Source organism: Notamacropus eugenii, chromosome 6 (genome assembly GCF_028372415.1).
Source record: "Notamacropus eugenii isolate mMacEug1 chromosome 6, mMacEug1.pri_v2, whole genome shotgun sequence".
Classification (NCBI taxonomy): domain Eukaryota; kingdom Metazoa; phylum Chordata; class Mammalia; order Diprotodontia; family Macropodidae; genus Notamacropus; species Notamacropus eugenii.
The window spans coordinates 194,807,903-194,829,603 of NC_092877.1; the positions used below are offsets into that span (position 1 = coordinate 194,807,903).

At 34.7% G+C, this 21,701-nt stretch overlaps 1 protein-coding gene across 4 annotated transcripts in view; it reads right to left on the reverse strand.

Moving 5' to 3' along the window:
* Positions 1-895: 895 nt before the first annotated feature.
* Positions 896-21,701, reverse strand: part of LOC140512536 (uncharacterized) — a 59,169-nt gene continuing 38,363 nt past the window's right edge. For 3 of the 4 annotated variants that reach the window (XR_011969790.1, XM_072621687.1, XM_072621686.1), the window contains 2 exons: positions 9,483-9,652; positions 896-2,536 (listed from right to left, as the gene is read on the reverse strand). Coding sequence is in view for 3 of the 4 variants with exons in the window: in XM_072621687.1 (XP_072477788.1) it covers positions 2,509-2,536; positions 9,483-9,652 (198 nt within the window). In the remaining variant the exon portion in view is untranslated. The remainder of the gene's footprint in view (positions 2,537-9,482; positions 9,653-21,701) is intronic. The other variant, XM_072621689.1, reaches the window with a different exon arrangement.

The following is a 21,701-nucleotide window of genomic DNA, read 5'->3' on the forward strand; positions in this document are numbered from 1 at the left end:
ATAATTGGGAGAAGATAAAATTTTAAATTTTAAAAAAGTATTAACATAAAAAGGAAATTAATGTCAAGTAGATGTACCTGGTATTTGAGATATTCATGTTAAATTTCTCAGTTTAAAAGGTCTTTGCCAATGCAAATTCAACATAGTGTAACTACTTCAACATTTCTACAAGTATTTAAAGTTAATTCTTTAATTTTTGGCAGTATCATAAAGCTTTTCGAACTTGGTAAGATTATATTTCTTTAGCTTGAAACAAGGTAAAGCATATGCACAATAGCCAGTTGGGAAAATTGTTGTCAGGTAAATTTAACCATTTAAGGATCACTTCAAGTAAAGAATGGTATATTCTTAAACTAGGATATCTATTCTATAATTGGCTAAAAGCTCATTTAAAATTGTTAAGTGAATTCATTCTTTTCAGTCAACACTTTAAAAAGATAATTTAAAACTCTTAAGTATCTTTAAGATGACTTTAAAAGTGTGACAGATACTATAGATCATGAATATCACTTTAGTCATAGTTGTCAATCATTTCACGATCCCATTTGGAATTTTCTTGGCAAAGATGCTAGAGTGGTTTGCCCTTTCTTCAGCTCTATTTACAGGATTAAATGGCTTGCCCAGGATCATCCTGCCATTAAGTGTCTGAGGCCAAATTTGAAGCCAGGAAGATGAGTCTTTGTGACTTCAGGCTCAGTGCTTTACCCTCTATGCCAAAACTCAAAGAATAGACTCCTCGATTTTTCTAGAATTCTAAAATGCTGTGACGCCTTTTTCACTTGCCTATGACAACAGCTTAGCTCTTTCTCCACATCTTTATAAAAAAAAATCCTGGAGAAAACATTTTAAATAACACAACAATAAGTTACTATAACAAAGTAAACTAATTCAAACTGCATAACTAATGTTTGTATACTACAGATAAAATACAACAAAACAAACCAAATTGACAAGTATCGCTTTATTGTGTGTAACCATGATAGTCTTAAAGAGTGTAAATTCAGCACAAGACAATGAAACAAGCATTAATAATTCAAGTCCAATTACATTTACAAAATGTCTTTTAAGATAACTTGTTCCATTATACAAGGAAATAACACTGTTATATGTTTTATGTAAATAATAATAATACTAAAACTAGTACTACTAATATAAATAAATAATAATAATAAAATTTCCAAACTCTATAATTCAATCCACGATTGAATCATGTCTTACTGGATTTGGATTATTTCTCAGATTTCACATTCTATGGAAATGGTATTGAAATAGAAGGCTTTTTCCTTACTAAGTATGGTATACATGACATCTGTTTTTTTTAAAAGTACAAAAGATCCCCCTCAAGTCTTTCTTAGTCAGGACTACAGTTCCATGAAGCTACATCCATGACAGTTCAAGAGACTAAACCATGGTAATTAAAATGTGATTAAAATGTAATGTAAAATGTGTAATTAAAATACTATTGGTTACAATATTAAAAGTAAATTACTATCATATAATAGTTTTTTAAAAACACCCACTAATGTTTTTATGTCAGATAATAATGAATTTCTGCCTCACATGTAAACTGTTAAAAAGCCCTAATTTTAACCAAAAAAAGTGGTTTAAGTTTATATATAACTATACATTTAATTAACTATAAAACTGATATATGCCAATAAAACATGTAACTGAATCTTCCCATATGTATGATGATCATAGAATCATATGGAAAATAATATTTAACTTAATGTATATGATATTATACAAATTTTTAATCTGAAAATATATTATTTTGTGATCTATTCATGAAATACTATTTGAAGAATGTAATATTTCACCAAGATATTTTGTTTTTATTGCTCCAGATTTTCTCAGTGTCATTACAACTGACTGGCTGTAAGATGTCTTTTGGAAGCTGCATTAGATTCTGATGCAATTAAGGTACTGCAATTTTAAAAAAATTGTACTGAAAACAAATGAGGGATGCCTCAAAGAGGTAATATAGCTTTGAAAGGAGGCAAAGTGTTACCACACTGTTGATCGTTGAAATAATTTGTTGTTTGTATTGTAAATATGAGAATTATTTAAATGACTTTTAATATGAGAATATAATTTTACTTAAAAAAGGTATTATCAATAAAATATTTCAAATTGCTTTCAAACCAGAGGAAACAGTTCACCAAAAAACAAAAAATTCTCTTTGGGTGGTGTAGAATAAATTTTAAGTTTGTTATAAAAAATACAGTATGCAAATATCAGGGCAAATAAGCAGGAATTCTTTAAGAATAATCTACTACTTTTACAATGCCATATAAACATATCCTACTTGTACAGTTATATTTGTCAAAATAAATCTGTTCCACCAAAACAAAATGTGGATACTGGCAATCAACAGAAAACAGCAAAACAGATTATATTGATGCAAACTCTAAAACAAAACTGTAGAAAACAATTAACACAGCCACCAATGTCTTGTCATTCTTGTCATGGGGTGACTCATCAGTATCACTGCTGAATGTTTGATGTTTAGCCAGTGGTGGAAGGGGCTTTCCATCTGTATAAAAAGAAAAGAAACCAAGACGTAATTAATCCAGATTTCATACCTTGATTTCTAATTTCACATGGCATTCTTTACCCAGAGAACCCTAAGCTGGAGAGGAAAGGAGCTGCAAAAAAGATCAACACATTTTCTTAAGTATTTCTACCAAAACAAAACAAAACTTTCAACCACTCTGATAAAAGCCCGAGTCTGTATCTGGTATTAAGTTTGGCTTGTTTTTTTTTTTAACATAATATCAAAAGGTATGCAGTAAACATGCATCATTTTATTTCAATAATCCATTTATATCCTAGTAAATTAGCCTAGTAAGATACCACAAAATACATTATTTTCTCTTGAACTACAGTTATGCTGGAAGATAGTCTAGCTTTACTTATATAAAATAACTAACTTAACATTCAAACTTGCTTGCTATTTTAAGTGAATTCAATGCTAATGAAGAGATAAGTAACTATCAGCTTTCTCAAATACTCCCAAGTTGCTCTCCAATACTGCCTCACACTTTGACAGAAATGGTACAGCACTATCAGAGAAATGCAGGACCATTTGAGATACAAGGGGAACATGTCTTATTTTGTACTTCATAATAAATTCTTATTCATTTACGGACAAAAGTGACTCCTTTATTTGAGTTCAAATGGCCCACAGAGATGTTTAACACATTCACACAAAATGAATATATTAAAACATTATCAGGTAAAAATCTATTTATTCAGAAGTCATTGTTCTGCAATGATAATGATAATGATGTTCCTTAATAAAGATGGCCTAGATTTAGTTTGGTTAACTTTACATCTTCCTTTTCATGGTCTCTTTTGAATCTAAAGTGAGTAATTTTTAATGCATGGTAAATACATTTAACTTAGAGTACAATTAATGTACAAATAAACACAATGTTGTTTAATACATGATTGCCATTAATCCAAAGATAAATTACAATTTAATATTTTTTCTTCAGACATTTCAAGATCAATCAATCTACAAACATTTATTAAGCCATCCAACATGGTGAAAGTACAAAATACTTGTAACAAATATGGAGAAGAAAAAAATCTGTACTCATAAAGAGCCAATTTCAAATTTGAGTTCCTTTTTTAGCACATAAGGAAGGGAGAAACAATTGCCTTTTTCCAAATGACTTTCTATGAAGTTAAATGTAGGTGCTTTTTTTTTTGTTAGAAGGTTAAAATTATGCAGTGTTTCACTTTTTGCTTTAAAGGAACTTTATTAGTCTAATATAATACTCATTTACAATAAGCAGTTTCTCTAAAGTTCTTGGTTGTGGAAGCCTCTGCTCTCTTCACATGACCATCTTTTTTTTCCCTCAAATTACTGACTCCTCTATATCTGTATTATGGGAAAATCTGTAAGCAACAGTTATAAATCCTAAACAAAACAATAAAATGGTGACTTCAAGGGTCACATAATATTTGCACATTAATACAAATAATATTTGCGTATGCTGCCAGAAATCATAACATTAGGGAATATGAAGTTTCAGTAATACAACTTGTAAAAGGTGCTAATAGTTCATTAAGTATATATATTGTGTCTTCTTTGCTCACAAAATATGACACAAGTTTTAGGTTTTGCACTTGGCAGTCATGAATGAAAGCATCTGTAAGAAATGATAGATCATAAATGGAATAGTAATTTTCTAAGATGAGTTCGTAAAACTTATAGGACAAGTTAGCTAACGATTTCTCTCATGAGAAGTCTGTATTTTTAATGTATACACACACACACACATTCACTTGTAGAAACAAATGAAATTTATGAGAAATTAAGCCAAAATGGGGCTAGATTCACACTTTTATCAAGGTAAATGCCAAACATCAAAGCTCAACTAAGAATTTTCCTTGACCATGAATTTTTAAAGTGACCATTGGATATTGGTGATACACCAAATGACAAATCAAACAAATTAATTCACAACTATCTTTTTTGCGTTAGTTTTGTCTTTAATTTTTCCACTTGGAATTTGCTCCTTTTTGGTAGACATCAGCAAGGAGTAAAAGAGATTTAAAAAATGACTTTTTTAGCTTCTCTGGCAAATGAAGGTCTAATAGTAAAAAATGGTGAAACTCATGTTTAAATTAGTATTTGGAGGTTTATTTCTTAACTTATATGTGCTGTGTTTGTCCCCACAATCCAGTGATAGAATTGACTTTAGAAACATACATTAGAGACAATAATTACTTAAACAGTGTTTCCAGATTAATACAATACATGCACATATGCAAATTTAAAGATGCCATGAACAGAAATATATTGAACATAAACATTTGACTCTTTCAATGAAAAATGTTATTTTTTTTTAAAACTCAAAGTTAACAATACACACTGGAAATTAAAAGATACATTGTGGTGTGTTTAAAACCTAAATATCTTACATAATACTCTTTTCTTCGTATTCCCTTGCTTAAAATAATAACAAAATCCTCAAAAGTAAAAGAGTTTGATTTCACTATGATTATGTGATGCAAATTTATCATATTTTATATGTTAAAATGAAAATGTTACTATTTTTGAACTGCTACAGTACATGGAGGTCTGATTTATTCAGAAATATTATTCCTAACTCAACTCACAATGATTCAGATAAATTCTAAAACTGAAATACTAGATTCATTTGTGATTTCACTAGAAAAACAAATCTAAATATTCTTAAGATGGCTACTCTAAGTCAAGGTGCAAAGGAGAAACTTGGCCCTTAGAAAAAGAAAGATTTCTAATTCTTTAATTTATATTCATGCTTCTGAAAAAATTTTTGAAAGGCCAAGCAATTGGTGATCTCTTTGGGGTGACTGGAATGGCAAGAAAATTCCCTGCTTTTAATATATTTTACATACTTTTATATCACTTCAAATTTGCCTGACAAAACTATATCTCAAACATCAGACTTTTTTGTAATAAAGACAAATCTGTTTCTATACCTATAGTTCTTGCATGGAACCAAATCAAAGATTTGGATGCTTTTAGTAGACACTTGAATCAAACTATGATGGTGTGCTTCCACCAATGTACATTTACAATGCTTCACTGTACTGTAGAACTAGCTTTACGTTTAAAATTCAATCAACAATCATTAAGAGTTCTCCAACAAGTTGTCCTCCATGTATTATTAAAGATGTATTCAAGATTTTTGTATACAAGACATTATGCTAAATGCTAGAATATAAAGACAGAAATTAAACATTCCCTGCCCTCAAAATCTAAGTATACAAGCTCTGGGGTTGTGCTGTGCTGGAAAGTATGGTCTGAATAACTGAATTTTATGTCACTCGAGACCAAGATAAGCTTAGTATAGAGTGGTTTATCAAAAGTAGGTTAGCTACTAAATGTAAATGCCATGAAACAATGCAAAGTAAAAAGTAGGACTTGGTCCCTTACACTTCTGTAATAATGGTAATATATACTGTCAAAAAAAATATAGCAGATGATACTATAGGTCATGTCATTTTTAGAAACTAAATATGAGATCCTTAATTGGGGACCAAGAAGTCAACATTCCACCAAAGGAAATGAACCATGTCAAGAAAATTGTACTATGAATAAAACTAGAAAATACAAGAAATGGGAGGGTGACACGTAGTCTTTTACTTAGAGACAATTAAAAGCGATGGTAAGATTTGTTTTATTAGGCACCCAACAGCAATTGCAGCTGTCCAAATAATCTTCCCGAAACTTCATCCTGACTTTCCCTGATCAAGAATATTCCTGGTTCCCTATTGCTTTTAAGATGAACTATGAACTCTAACTTGATGTTTGAAACCATTCTGAGTCCAGCTGTGGCCTACCTTGCTAGACTTATTTCACACAATTCCCTTTCCACATAATCTATGCCCCTTTCATTCAAACTAGTCTATCTCCTGCCTCTGTGAATTTGTACCGTCCTGAATGCTGTGAACAGATGCTCTATCTTCTGGCTAGCGAAAAAATTCTCAGCTTCCTTCTCTCCTCCATGCTCAGGGTTTGCCTCCCATAAGAAGACTTCCACATGCTTTCTTCCCACACAAATTATCATGGAGTTAATTATCTATGTATATATTGAGTTCTTTAAGGGCAGGAATTGGTTTTCATTTTATCTTTGCACTGGCTAGCAAAGTGCATTAAACACGGAACATATTTAATAAGTCCTTGTTATAAAGAGGGCATAAGGCAACTAGAGAATGATTTTTGTGCAAAAAATTGTACAAAAAATGTTATTCAGATGTAAGATAAGAAAACTATTTAATGGCCAGTTGTAATGAGAATTTGTTGTTTATCCTTTTTTTCTAAAAGAGGATAATAACATCAAGGAGGTGATGCTATGACATGGAAGTGAATTGAACTTAAGTGAGGATGGCTATGCAAATTTAGTAATTCCACTATTCCAGAGCCATCTGGGTCCAGTGGTCAGATATACACATCAGGATGACTGGACATGGCCCCAGATGCAGTGCAATAACTTGGTCTATTAAAGGTCTGATATAAATACAGTTTTTATTTTTTTTTATTTAACTTTTAACATTCATTTTCACAAAATTTTGGGTTACAAATTTACTCCCCTTTTATCCCCTCCCCCCCAAACACCAAGCATTCTAATTGCCCCTATGACCAATCTGCTCTCTCTTCTATCATCCCCCTCTGCCCTTGACTCCGTCTTCTCTTTTGTCCTGTAGGGCCAGATAGCTTTCTATACCCCTTTACCTGTATTTCTTATTTCCTAGTGGCAAGAACATTACTCGACAGTTGATCCTAACACTTTGAGTTCCAACTTCTTTACCTCCCTCCCTCTCCACCTCTTCCCTTTGGAAGGCAAGCAATTCAATATAGGCCAAATCTGTGTAGTTTTGCAAATGACTTCCATAATAGTTGTGTTGTATAGGACTAACTATATTTCCCTCCATCCTATCCTGTCCCCCATTACTTCTATTCTCTTTTGATCCTATCCCTCCCCATGAGTGTCGACCTCAAATTGCACTCTCCTCCCCATGCCCTCCCTTCTATCATCCCCCCCACCCTGCTTATCCCCTTATCCCCCACTTTCCTGTATTGTAAGATAGGTTTTCATACCAAAATGAGTGTGCATTTTATTCTTTCCTTTAGTGGAGTGTGATGAGAGTAAACTTCATGTTTTTCTCTCACCTCCCCTCTTTATCCCTCCACTAATAAGTCTTTTGCTTGCCTCTTTTATGAGAGATAATTTGCCCCATTCCATTTCTCCCTTTCTCCTCCCAATATATTTCTCTCTCAATGCTTGATTTCATTTTTTTTAAGATATGATCCCATCTTCTTCAATTCACTCTGTGCACTCTGTCTCTATGTATGTGTGCATGTGTGCATGTGTGTGTGTGTGTACTCCCACCCAGTACCCAGATACTGAAATGTTTCAAGAGTTACAAATATTGTCTTTCCATGTAGGAATGTAAACAGTTCAACTTTAGTAAGTCCCTTATGACTTCTCCTTGCTGTTCACCTTTTCATGGTTCTCTTCATTCTTGTGTTTGAAAGTCAAATTTTCTTTTCAGCTCTGGTCTTTTCATCAAGAATGCTTGAAAATCCTCTATTTCATTGAAAGACCAATTTTTCCCCTGAAGTATTCTACTCAGTTTTGCTGGGTAGGTGATTCTTGGTTTTAGTCCTAGTTCCTTTGACTTCTGGAATATCCTATTCCATGCCCTTCGATTCCTTAATGTAGAGGCTGCTAGATCTTGTGTTATCCTGATTGTATTTCCACAATACTTGAATTGTTTCTTTCTAGCTGCTTGCAATATTTTCTCCTTGACCTGGGAACTCTGGAATTTGGCCACAATGTTCCTGGGAGTTTCTCTTTTTGGATCTCTTTCAGGCGGTGTTCTGTGGATTCCTTGAATATTTATTTTGCCCTCTGGTTCTAGAATCTCAGGGCAGTTTTCCTTGATAATTTCATGAAAGATGATGTCTAGGCTCTTCTTTTGATAATGGCTTTGAGATAGTCCCATAATTTTTAAATTGTCTCTCCTGGATCTATTTTCCAGTTCAGTTGTTTTTCCAATGAGATATTTCACATTATCTTCCATTTTTCCATTCTTCTGGCTTTGTTCTGTGATATCTTGCTTTCTCATAAAGTTGTTAGCCTCCATATGTGCCATTTTAATTTTGAAAGAACTATTTTCTTCAGTGAGCTTTTGAATCTCCTTTTCCATTTGGCTAATTCTGCTTTTGAAAGCATTCTTCTCCTCATTGGCTTTTTGAACCTCTTTTGCCAATTGAGTTAGGCTAGTTTTCAAGTTGTTATTTTCTTCAACATTTTTTTGGGTCTCCTTTAGCAGGGAGCTGATTTGCTGTTCATGCTTTGACTTCATGTGTCTCATTTCTCTTCCCAGCTTTTCCTCCACCTCTCTAACTTGATTTTCAAAATTCTTTTTGAGCTCTTCCATGGCCTGAGCCCATTGGGTGGGCTGGGACACAGAAGCCTTGATTTCTGTGTCTTTGCCTGATGGTAAGCATTGTTCTTCCTCATCAGAAAGGAAGGGAGGAAATGCCTGTTCACCAAGAAAGTAACCTTCTATTGTCTTATTTCTTTTCCCTTTTCTGGGCATTTTCCCAGCCAGTGACTTGACCTCTGAATATTCTCCTCACACCCACCTTGCTTCCTGATCCTCCCAGCTAGCGTTTGGGGTCTGAGATTCAAATGCTGCTTCCAGCCTCAGGGCTTTTGGCGGGGGGCAGGGCTGCTATTCAGTGTGAGATTAAGTTCAGATGCTCAGGTCAGGGCAGGGCCGCCTCTCAGGCTCAGTTCCCTCAGGGAGTTTATGCACAGACCTTCAACAATGGATCTAGGCTCCTGCCTGCTTGGGGAGCCCCGCTTTGCCGCCGCCCCTCAGCTTCTGTCTCCCGAGGGGGCCCAAGTCATGGGGGTACCCCACTCCCCCCCTCAATCCGCCAAAGAAACTCTCTCACCGACCCCTGTCACCTGTGGGTGGGGGGACTTGTGCGGCCGCTGGAGATCCCATCCCTGAATCCTGCTCGGATCTGTTCCTCTCGGTGCCGCAGCCGCGGCAGGGCTGCACTCAGCTCCCAGTCCCAGTGCCCAGTCCGCAGCGTGAAGACCCTCTGCGAGAGGTCTGCAGGTCTCTCCGGAACCTAAATACAGTTTTATGGAATGTGGGAAGGGGAAGGGGGGAGATAGGAGGTGCCTTTATCATACACATAAGGAAGGAGAATAGAAAAGGAACAGGGGCTCTGCTGCAGAGTCCATACAGATAAGCAAAGACAACAGGAAAGGGAAGGGGACAATTTATTTTGGAAAAAGGTGGTTTTGTGAAAGCACACAATTAAGTCCATTGTGCAGGGTTTCAATGCATAGTGTTTGATCTCTTTTCTGGCAGTCACATCCTGTATCTTGCCTCATAATTCACTTAATGCATCCAGCTTGCTCCATCTGCCTGTAACACTCCTGTCTGCCTCACATCAATTAGTGTATCTCCTGCACTATTTAAGGAAAAAAAATTGTTTCCAGACTCCTAGTGCTGGTTTTTCAGATAAAATTACTCTTTCATAGTCTAATTAATTTTCCTTTTCAGACTTTATTAGGACTTATTGTGGGTCACTCAGGTTAGCCAGAATGATTGGGGTTTAAGGCACAGTTCTTAAGAAAGAAATATGCCTGTAAACCTCATGATATCTTGGGATCTCTGAGATGGAACAAGGAGAAAGAAAGAAGAAAGAAAGAAAGAAAGAAAGAAAGAAAGAAAGAAAGAAAGAAAGAAAGAAAGAAAGAAAGAAAGAAAGAAAGAAGAAAGAAAGGAAGGAAGGAAGGAAGGAAGGAAGGAAGGAAGGAAGGAAGGAAGGAAGGAAGGAAGGAAGAAAGAAAGAAAGAAAGAAAGAAAGAAAAAAAGAAAGAAAGAAAGAAAGGAAGGAAGAAAGAAAGAAAGAAAGGAAAGAGGAAGAGGAAGGAAGAAAGAAAGAAAAGAAAAAGAGAAAGGAAGGAAGGAACAAAGAAAAAAGAGAAAGGGAGAGAGAGGAAATGAGAGGGAGAGAAGAAATGGAGGGAGAGAAAGAGGGAGAGAGAAAGAAAAGAAAAAGAAAGAAGGAAGAAAAACAACTGGCCTTAAACTCAAATCAAACACAGGTCCCAGGCCAAATATTATTTGGTTAGTCTTTTGGCCCCCAATTGCCTCAGAATAAATGTAAATAGGAACTGTTTCTGTAGGGACCAGTAACCCTGAAATTCTTCCCCTTCCAGTTCGATTTTTTTTTTCCTCTGTTAAAGAGGTCATTTTTGCCTCCTTTTTTTGAACCTAGTCATAATCACTGAATGGGAGTTGCCTCAGTCAAAATGAGAGCTGTAAAAGAACTGAACTTTAAAAGGCCAAGATCTTATACTGCCTCTGGGGCCATTTCCAGTCATCCTGGTGTGTGTCTGGCCACTGAACCCAGATGACTCTGAAGAGAAAGTAAAGCTGGTGTCTTTACATAGTCCATTCTTACTTAAATCCAGTTCACTTGCATGGCATGACTTCACCTCCCTGATGTCATAGTCCCTCTTCAAGAATGAAAGAAAAACAATAACCAGTGTGAGAGCAAAGACAAGATGTTATACTAGCACCCAAATTTAAAGATCCCAGAGAAAGGAACACTGAGTGGACTCTGTTTATGGGAGGATTTGAAAAGAACCTCACAGAAAAAAGTGAAAAGTCTGAAGAGAATGATTAATTAGACTACCAAAGAGTAATTTTATCTGAAGAACTACCACTAGATATCTGGAAAAAAATATTTTTGTGGGGCACGCAGGAGTGGGGCAAGCTGGATGCAGGATGTGAGATATGAGATAAGATACAGGATGTGACTGCCAGAAAATTGATCAAAGAAGCCTATGCATTGATGTCACCCACCATGGACTTATTTGTGTGCTTTCCTGGTATTCCTGAACAACTTGTTCCCACCCCTTTCTTGTTCTCTTTGCTTGTCTGTATGGACTCTGGAGCACAGCCCCTCTTCCCCCTTTCCTATGCTCTTTGCTAATCTGTATGATAAAGACATCTTCTAACTACCAGATATCTCCCCTATCTCCCTTCCCACATTCTCCATAAAACTGTATTTAAACCAGATCATTAAGGTGGTCAATCACCTTTCCCTCCTACAGGAATCAGGGTTGCTTGCCTCCCTAAAAGAAGTAGACTATAGTCTGCCAGCCAAGTGGAGTAGAGATCCTTGGTGCTCTACCTGACAGGTTGTATTGGCTCAGCCTACCCACAAGCAACTGATGTTTTTCCACTTACTTAGATCAGACTTTATTTGTGCAAAAAGTGTTTTGTGATCATGTTCGTATAGTCCCTGGGTTTGTTTTGGCAGATAGACTCCCAGATATTTTATAGTGTCTACCTCAGTTTTAAGTAGGATTTCTCTTTCTATCTCTGCTGTTGGGCTTTTTTTTAGTATTATATAGAAATTCAGATGATTTATGTGGGTTTATTTTGTAATCTGCAACTTTGCCAAGGTTGGTTATTATCTCAAGTAGTTTTTTACTTTATTCTTTGGGATTCTCTATGTATATCATCTTATTATCTGCAAAGTGTGATAACCTAGATCCAAAGGTTAAAAATAGTCATCTAAAAATACACTAATCACCTTCTGAAAGAGATTTCAAATAAAAAAAAAAACAACAAGGGATATTGTTTCCAAATTCCAGAACTATCAAATGAAGGAGAAAATACTGCAGGCAGCCACAAAGAAACAATTCAAATATTGAGGAGCTACAGCAGGATCCCACAATATCTTGCAGCTGTTACATTAAAAGATAAAAGGAATGTAATGTTCCTTAAGGCAAAGAAGTTGTGAATACAACCAAGGATCAATTACCCAGCAAATTTAAGCATAGGCAAGGAGATGGACATTCAATGAAATAAGGGATTCCTAGACTGTCCTGCTGAAAAGGCCAGAACTCAAACATAAATCTCAAGAGAGGCATGAAAAGGTAAACAGGGGGGGAAAAACTTGTTATTCCTTATGGGCAAACTCTTTACCTCCCTATAAGGGAAGATGATACTGGCTGATCTTGAGAATTGTATATTCATCATGTTATATAAAAGGGATATACATAGATAGAGATAATGGGTGTAAATAAAATGATGTAATGATAAAAATGTGATTTAATAATGCAAAGGGATTTTAACAGGAGATATGAAAAGGAGGAGGCAGAAAATGGTAAATTACATCACAGGAAGAGGCACAAAAATATATTACACTAGAGGGAACGAAGGAAGGGAGATTAGCATTGTTTCAGATTTACTCTCTTCTGATTTGGTTCAAAGAAAGAACAACAAACAGTTAAGTATAGTAATCTAACTAGCTCTATAGGCAGTAGGAGGGAAATGGGGAAAGAAAAGGGAGGGGAGGTTAAAAGGAGGGAGGAAGTAGTAAGAGTAAAGGGGATTAAAAGGGAGGGCTGCTGAAAGAAGGAAGGGAAGACTGAGGAGGCGATGGTCAAAAATTAAAACTCCATTTTGTAGGGGAAGGGAGAAGGGAGAACTAAAAGCACAAATGGGGTCAAGGAGGATAGAGGGAAAGACACAGATGGTAATCATAACTGTGAACATGAATGGGATGACCTCTCCCATAAAATAGGGATGGATAGCAGAATGGATTAAAAACCATAATCCAACAATATGTTGTTTACAAGAAACAGTTGAAAGGGGGGAATACACACAGGGTAAAGGTAAAAAGTTGGAGCAGAATATATGATGCTTCCTCAGATATTAAAAAGCTGGGGTAGAAATCCTAATCTCAAACAAAGCAAAAGCAGAAATAGATCTAATTAAAAGAGATAAGGAAGGAAACTATATCCTGCTAAAAGGCACCACAGTTAATGAAGCAAAATCATTATTAAACATATATGTTCCTAGTGGTAGAGCATTCAGATTCTTAGAGGAGAAGTTAAGGGAATTACAGGAAGAAATAGACAACAAAACTATACTAGTATGGGACCTCAACTTTCCCCTCTCTGAATCTAATGTCAAAATAAACAAGAAAGAAGTTAAGGAGGTGAATAAAACTCTGGATAAGGTAGATATGATAGATTTGGAGAAAATGGAATGGAAATAGAAAGGAATATGCCTTTTTCTCAGTGGTACATGGCACATATACAAAAATTGATCATGTACTAGGCATAAAAACCTTACAATCTAGTGAAGAAAGGCAGAGATGGTGAATGCATCCTTCTCAGATCATATTGCAATAAAAATTATATGTAATAACAGGCCATGGAAAGATAGAGCAAAAATTAATTGGAAACTAAATCTAATCGTAAAGAATGAGTGGGATAAATCAACAAATCATAGAAAAATCAACAACTTCATTCAAGGGAATGACAATAATGAGACAACCTACCAAATCTTATGGGATACTGCAAAAGCAGTTCTTAGGAGGAGCTTTATTCCTTTGAATGCCTACAGGAATAAAATAAAGAACAAGGAGATCAATGAATTGGGCATGTAGCTGAAAAAGCTAGAAAAAGAACAAATTGAAAATGCCCGAGTAAATACCAAATTACAAATACTGGAAACAAAAGGAGAGATTAATAAAATTAAGAAAACTATTGAACTAATAAATTAAACTAAGACTTGGTTTTATGAAAAAAACAATAAAATTGATAAACCTTTTATCAATTTGACTAAAAAAAAATGGAGAAGAAAACCAAATTATCGATATTAAAAATGGAAAGGGTGAAGCAACCTGCAATGGGGAGGAAATTCATAAGATAATTAGAAATTACTTTGCCCAACTCTATGCCCACAAATTTGATGATCTAAATGAGATGGATGATTATTTAGAAAAATATAAATTGTCCAGATTAACAGAATGGGAAGGTTTATGCTTAAATAACACCATCTCAGAAAAGGAAATTGAACAGGCCATCAATGAACTCCCTAGGAAAATATCTCTAAGGCCAGATGAATTTACAAGTGAATTCTACCAAACATTTAAAGAACAGTTAATTTCAATACTATATATATTATCTGGGAAAATTAGGGAAGGAGTCCTCTCAAATTCTTTCTATGATACAAATATGGTTCTGATACCTAAACCAGAAAGAGCTAAAATAGAAAAAGAAAATTATAGACCAATTTCTCTAATGAATATACATGCAAAAAATTTAAATACAATTTTAGCAAAAATAATACAGCAACTTATCACAAAAATAATACACTATGATCAGGTAGGATTTATACCAGGAATGCAGGGCTGGTTCAATATTAGGAAAACTGTTAGCATTACTGATGATATCAACAACAAAACTAAGAAACCACATGATTATCTCAATAGATGCACAAAAAGCTTTTGACAAAATATAAAATACATTCCTATTGATAACACTAAAAAGCATAGGAATAAATGGAACTTTCCATAAAATAATAAGTAGTATCTACCTAAAACTTTCAGCAAGCATTATCTGCAATGGGGATAAGTTAGATGCATTTCCAATAACATCAGGAGTGAAACATGGATGTCCATTATCACCACTATTATTCAATATGGTACTGTAAATGTTAGTTGTAGCAATAAGAGGAGAAAGAGAAATTGAAGGAAGTAGAATAGGCAAAGAACAAAGTAAGTTATTACTCTTTGCAAATGATATGATGATGTACTTAGAGAATCCCAGATAATCAAGTAAAAACCTACTTGAAATTATAAACAACTTTGGCAAAGTAGCAAGTTACAAAGTAAACCCATAAAAATCTGCATTTCTATATATTAGTAACAACGCCAAACAGTAAGAGATAGAAAGAGATATCTCATTTAAAGCTAAGGTACCCATTATGAAATGTTTGGGGATCTACCTGCCAAAAGAAACCCAGGGACTATATGAACACAATCACAAAACATTTTTTGCACAAATAAAGTCTGATCTAAGTAAGTGGAAAAACATCAGTTGCTCGTGGGTAGGCTGAGCCGATATAATGAAAATGACAATGCTATGTAAATTAATTTACTTATTAAGTACTATACTAATCAAACCATCAGATAATTATTTTGTAAACCTAGGAAAAATAATATCAAAACTCACATGAAAGAACAAAAGTTCCAGAATATCAAGGTAATTAATGAAAAGAAATGCTAGGGAAGGTGGCCTAGCCCTACCAGATCTCAAATTGTATTATAAAGCAGCAATTATCAACACCACTTGGTACTGGCTAAGAAACAGGGGTAGAGCAGTGGAATATATGAAGTACTCAAGACACAGTAGTCAATGAATATAGCAATCTACCATTTGAAAAACCCAAGGACACCAGCTTCTGGGATTAGGACTCACTGTTTGACAAAAATTGCTGGGAAAACTGGATAAAATTGTAGTAGAAACTGGGCATAGGACAACGCCTGACACCATACTCAAGAATAAAGTCAAAATGGGTACATGATGTAGGTATAGAAAATGATGCTAGAAGCTAATTAGTGGAACAAGGAATAATGCACTTATCAGATTTATGGAGCATGGAGAAATTTTGACTAAACAAGAGATAGAAAACATTATGAAGTTCAAAATAGATAATTTTGATTACTTTACATTGAAAAGTTTTTGCACAACTAAACCTAATGCATCCATGATTAAGAAGGAAGCAGAAAACTGGGAAAGAATTTTTGCAACTAGTGTCTGTGATAAAGGCCTCATTTCTAAAACATATAGATAACTGAGTCAAATGTACAAGAATACAAGTCATTCCCCAATTGATATGTGGTCAAAGGATACGACCATGCAGTTTTCAGAGGAAGAAATTAAAGCTATCAGTAGCCCTATGAAAAAGTGCTGTAAATCACTATTTATTAGAGAGATGCAAATCAAAACAACTCTGAGATACCACATCACACCTATCAGATTGGCTAATATGACAAAACAAGAAGATGATAAGTATTGGAGAAGATGTGGGAGAGTTGGAACACTAATTCATTGTTGGTGAAGCTGTGAGCTCATCCAAACATTCTGGAGAGCAATTTGGAACTATGCCCAAAGAGCTACAAAAATGTACATACCCTTTGACCCTGAAATACCACTTTTAGGACTGTATCCCCAAGAGATCATAAAAATAGGAAAGGGTCTCACATGTACAAAAATATTTATAGCAGTTCTCTTTGTGGTGGCCAAAAACCGGGAACTAAGAGGATGAGCATTAACTGGGGAAAGGCTGAATTAATTGTGGCTTATGAATGTAATGGAATACTATTGTGTTACAAGAAATGATGAGCAGGAAGACTTCAGAGAGGCCTGGAAAGACTTATGTGAACTGATGCTGAGTGAAAGGAGAAGAATCAGAACTTTGTACACAGCAACAATCAGAGTGTGTGAGGAATTTTTCTGGTATAGTACTTCATTGCAATGCAATGACTTCAAAAGTTCCCAATGGACTCTTGAGGCAAAATCCCATCCACATTCAGAGAAAGAACAATAGTATTCAATCACAGAATGAAGCAGGCCATTTCTTTTGTATTGTGTTCTCTTTTGTTTTTTTGATTTCTCCCATTCATTTTAATTCTTCTATGCAACATGATTAAGGCAAAAATGTATTTAATAGGAATGTATGTGTAGGATGTGTATAAAATTGTATGCTGTCTCAGGGAGAGAGTGAGAAGGGAGGGGGGAGGGAGGTGGAGGGAGAGGAAAAAAGATCTAAGATATGTAGATGTGATTGTAGAACACTGAAAACAAATAAAAATTTAATTTAAAAAAATAAAGAAAAACAAGAACAGCATGCATATTAAAATAAATAACTACATATTTTATGTGAAAAAAAATAGAATTAGCCAAAAGGAAAAAAATCCACTGAAGAAAACAACTTCTTTAAAAGTAGAACTGGTGAGAGGAAACACTGAGGCAGGATTCTGTTGCTCTGCCCATACTTGCACCTGTGTCAAAATCCTGGGTGGCATTCCCAGGGTGAGGCATAGCAAAGCTTGTTGCAGCATTAGAGGGGGGACCATTCACAGTTCCAGAGCAGAGATGAATGCTTGTGGCCAGGGAATAGATCAAGAGGGTAAAAAAGGTCTCTCTTTGATCATACCACCTTTAAAGAACTGAAAGCTTACAGGCTCCTTAGAAAGATCTCTGAAAACAGCTGCACAGAACCCATGAAGCATCTTTAGACAGTGCAGTTTCCACCATGGAAGCAGAGCATCACCTTAACAAAGTTAAAAGTCAACTAACAGGCTCAAAAAATGAGCAAACAATGGGAAAAAAAACAAACAAAAAAGAAAGTCATGATGGTCATAAAGAAGATCAAAACACATACACAGAAGAAAACAACAAAATCCAAGTTCCTACTTCCAAAGCCTCCAAGAAAAATATGAGTTTTTCTTAGGCCATGGAAGACTTCAAAAAGTTTTTGGAAAATCAAGAAAGAAAGGTAGAGGAAAAATTGGGAAGAGAAATATGAGTGATGCAAGAAAATCATGAAAAACGAGTCAACAAATTGATAAAGGAGACCAAAAAAAAAATGGTAAAGACAGTGAGGCCTTAAAAAACATTCTAGGCCAAACATTAAAGAGGACCAAAAAATCAATGAGAAAAATACCTTACAAAGTAAAATTGGCCAAATGGAAAAGGAAGTCCAAAGCACACTGAAAAAAGTTCCTTAAAAATCAGAATGTAAAAATCATAATGAATTTATGAGAAATCAAGAAATGGAAAAACAAACCAAAAGAATGAAAAAAATAGAAAACAATGTGAAATATTTCACTGAAAAATCAACACACCTACAAAATGGATCCAGTAGAGATGATTTAAACATTATTGGACTACCAGAAAGCCTTGGTAAAAAAAAAAAAAAAAAAGACTTCTTTCATGAAATTATCAAGGAAAACTGCCCTGATATCTTAGAACCAGATGGTAAAATAGAAAATAAAAGAATCCAGTGATCACCTCATGAAAGAGATCCCAAAAGGAAGAAAAAAACCTCCCAGGAATATTATATCCAAACTCCAGAGATCCTAGGTCAAGGATAAAGCAGCCAGAAAGAAACAATTCAAGCATGGTACAGCAACAGTCAGAACAACACAAGATTTAGCAGTTTCTACATTAAAAGATGACAGGGCTTGGAATATGATATTCCAGTGGGCAAAGGAGCTAAGATTACAACCAAGAATCACCTACCCACCAAAACTGGGTATATGACTACAGGGGGAAAATGTGGCACTCAGTGAAACAGGACTTTCAGGTATTCTTGATGAAAAGAGTAGGGCTGAATAGAAAATTTGACTTTCATATATAAGACTCAAAAGAAGCATAAAAAGGTAAACAGGAAAGGGAAATCATAAGATACTTAATAAAGTTAAGTTGCTTTTCCTACATGGTAAGATGATATTTGTAATTCATAAGACTATTTTCATTAATAAGGTTTGTAGGAGTGGGTACAGGTGTGAGTTGCAGATGAAGGGATGAATATCTAAAAAAATAAAATTAAGGGGGAAAATGAGTGTACTGGGAGAACGAGAATGGAAGTAGAAGGGTGTAAATTATCTTACATAAAAGAGACAAGAAAAAGTTTCTACACTAGAGGGGAAGAGGATGGAGGCAAGGGAGAATGAGTGAACTTTAGTGTCATCACAATATTCTCAAAGGAGGAATAATATGCACACTCAGTTGGATATGGAAATCTATCTTACTCTACAAGAAAGTAGGAGTGGAGCAGGATAAGAGGGAATGGGGGATGGTGATAGAAGGGAGGGTAGATTGGGGGAGGGGGTATTCAGAAGTAAAACACTTTTGAGGAGAGATAGGGTGAAATGATAATAGAAGAAATAGGGGGTGATAGAATGGAAGGAAATACAGTTAGCCATAGTAACTGAAAAATTTTGAATCACGTTTCTTTGATAGAAGCCTCAATTCTCTAACATATAGAGAACTGATTCAAATTTATAAAATTATGTTCCATTCTCCAAATGAAATATGATAAAAAATATAAACAGTTTTCAGATGAAGTAATCAAAGCTGTCTATAGCCACGGGGGGAGAGGGGGGAAACTCCAACTCACATTTGATAAATGGTCAAATGATATGAAGAGAAGTTTTCAGATGAAGAAAAATAAAGCTATGTGAAGCCATATGAAAGAAGTGGTCTACATCACTATTGACTAGAGAAATGCAAATTAAAACAACTCTGAGGTATCACCTTACCCCTATCAGATTGTATAATATGACAGAAAAGGAAAATAATAAATGCTGGAGAAAATGTGGGAAAATTGGAATACTAATGCATTGTTGTTGGAATTGTGAACTGATTCAACCATTCTGGAGAACAATTTGGAATTATGACCAAAAGGCTGTAAAACCATGCATACCATATTTCCTAGAAAAACTACTACTAGGTCCGTATCCCAAAAGAGATTTTAAAAAAGAGAAAAGGAAATGTATGTACAAAATATTAATAGGAGCTCTTTTTCTGGGGGCCAAGAATTGGAAATTGAGAGGATGCTCATCAGCTGAAGAATGACTGAATAAGTTGTAGTATGTGAATGTGATGGAATAGTACTATTGTACTACAGGAAATGATGAGCAGGATGCTCACAGTTAAACATCGAAAACTTACATGGAGTGAAGCAAAGTAAAATGTACTATGTAGAAAGTAACAGCAACATTGTAAAATAAACAATTTTGAATAACTTAAGTATTTTCAGCAGTACAAAGATCCAACGCAACTCTGAAGGACTTAAGATGAAAATGGCTTTCCATCCCCAGAGAAAAAACTGATGGTGTCTAAATACAAATTGAAGCTTCCTTTTTTAACTTAATTTTTCTTGAGAATTTTTTTTTGTCTTTCTTTTCTTTCACAACATAACTATTATGGATATAATTTGCATCACTACACATGTATAGCATATATCAAACTGTTTGCCTTTTCTCATTGTGGGGATGTAGGTGGGGAGGGAAGAAGGGAGAGAATTTGCAAATCAGAGCCTTAAAAATAAAAGTTTGCCACTATTTTTACATGTAGCTGGAGAAAAAAAATTTCAAATAAACTTTTTTTTAAAGCAATAGTATGCATTTCTATTTTTTTTATATTAGAATTGGCCAAATGGAAAAGGAACTATAAAAGCTCACTGAAGGAAATAATTCCTTAAAATTAGGATTGAGCAAGTACAAGCAAAGGACTCTATGAGATACCAAGAATCAGTCAAACAAAATCAAAAGAATGAAAAAATAGAAGAAAATGTAAAATATCTCATTGTAAAAGCAAGTGACCTGGAAAACAGATCCAGGAGAGATATTTTAAGAGTTATTGAACTACTTGAAAGCCCTTATTAAGCAAAGAGCCTGGATATCATTTTTCAAGCAATTATCAAGGAAAATTAGCCTGACATCCTAGAACCAGAAAGAAAATAGTCACTGAAAGTCACATCCAAAAAACATCCCAAACTGAAAACTCCCAGGAGTACTGCAGCCAACTTCCAGACCTCTCAAGTCAAGGAGAAAATGCTGCAAATAGAAAGAAACCATTTAAAATATCAAGGAACCACAATCAGAATTACACAGTACACCAGAGCCTACACTTAAGTATCATAGGGCTTGGAATATGATTTTCCACAAGGCAAATGAGAACTTGGATTATAATCAAGATTCAACTACCCAGCAAAACTGAGCATAATTTTTCAGGGGAAAGGATAGATTTTCAATGAAACAGCAGACTTTCAGACTTTCCTGATACATCAGAGCTGAAGAAAAAAATTGATCTTCAAATACAAGACACAAGAGAAGCATAAAAAGGTAAATCAGAAAGGAAAACAAAACAAAACAAAACACATTAGTCAATAAGGTTAAATTTACTGTTTACATCTGTACATAGTAAAATGATACTTGTAACTGTTAAGAATTGTATCTCTATTAGGACAGTTAGAAGGAATATACTTTAAATAGTGTGGGTAGAAGTTGACTTTGATTTAATGATAAGAGAAAATTAATTAAGAGATGAGAAAAAGTATTGTACTGGGAGAAGAGTAAAGGAAGAAGCAGAATGTAGTAACTTATATCACATGAAGAAGGATGAAAGATCTATTATAGTAGAGGGAAAGAAGAGAGTAAACATTGTCTGAACCTTACATATTAATATTAAATATATAAGCACCAAGTCATATAGTAATTCAGATTCATGGAGGAGAAGTTAAGTGAGTTACAGGAAGAAATACATAGCAAAACTACATACTCATGG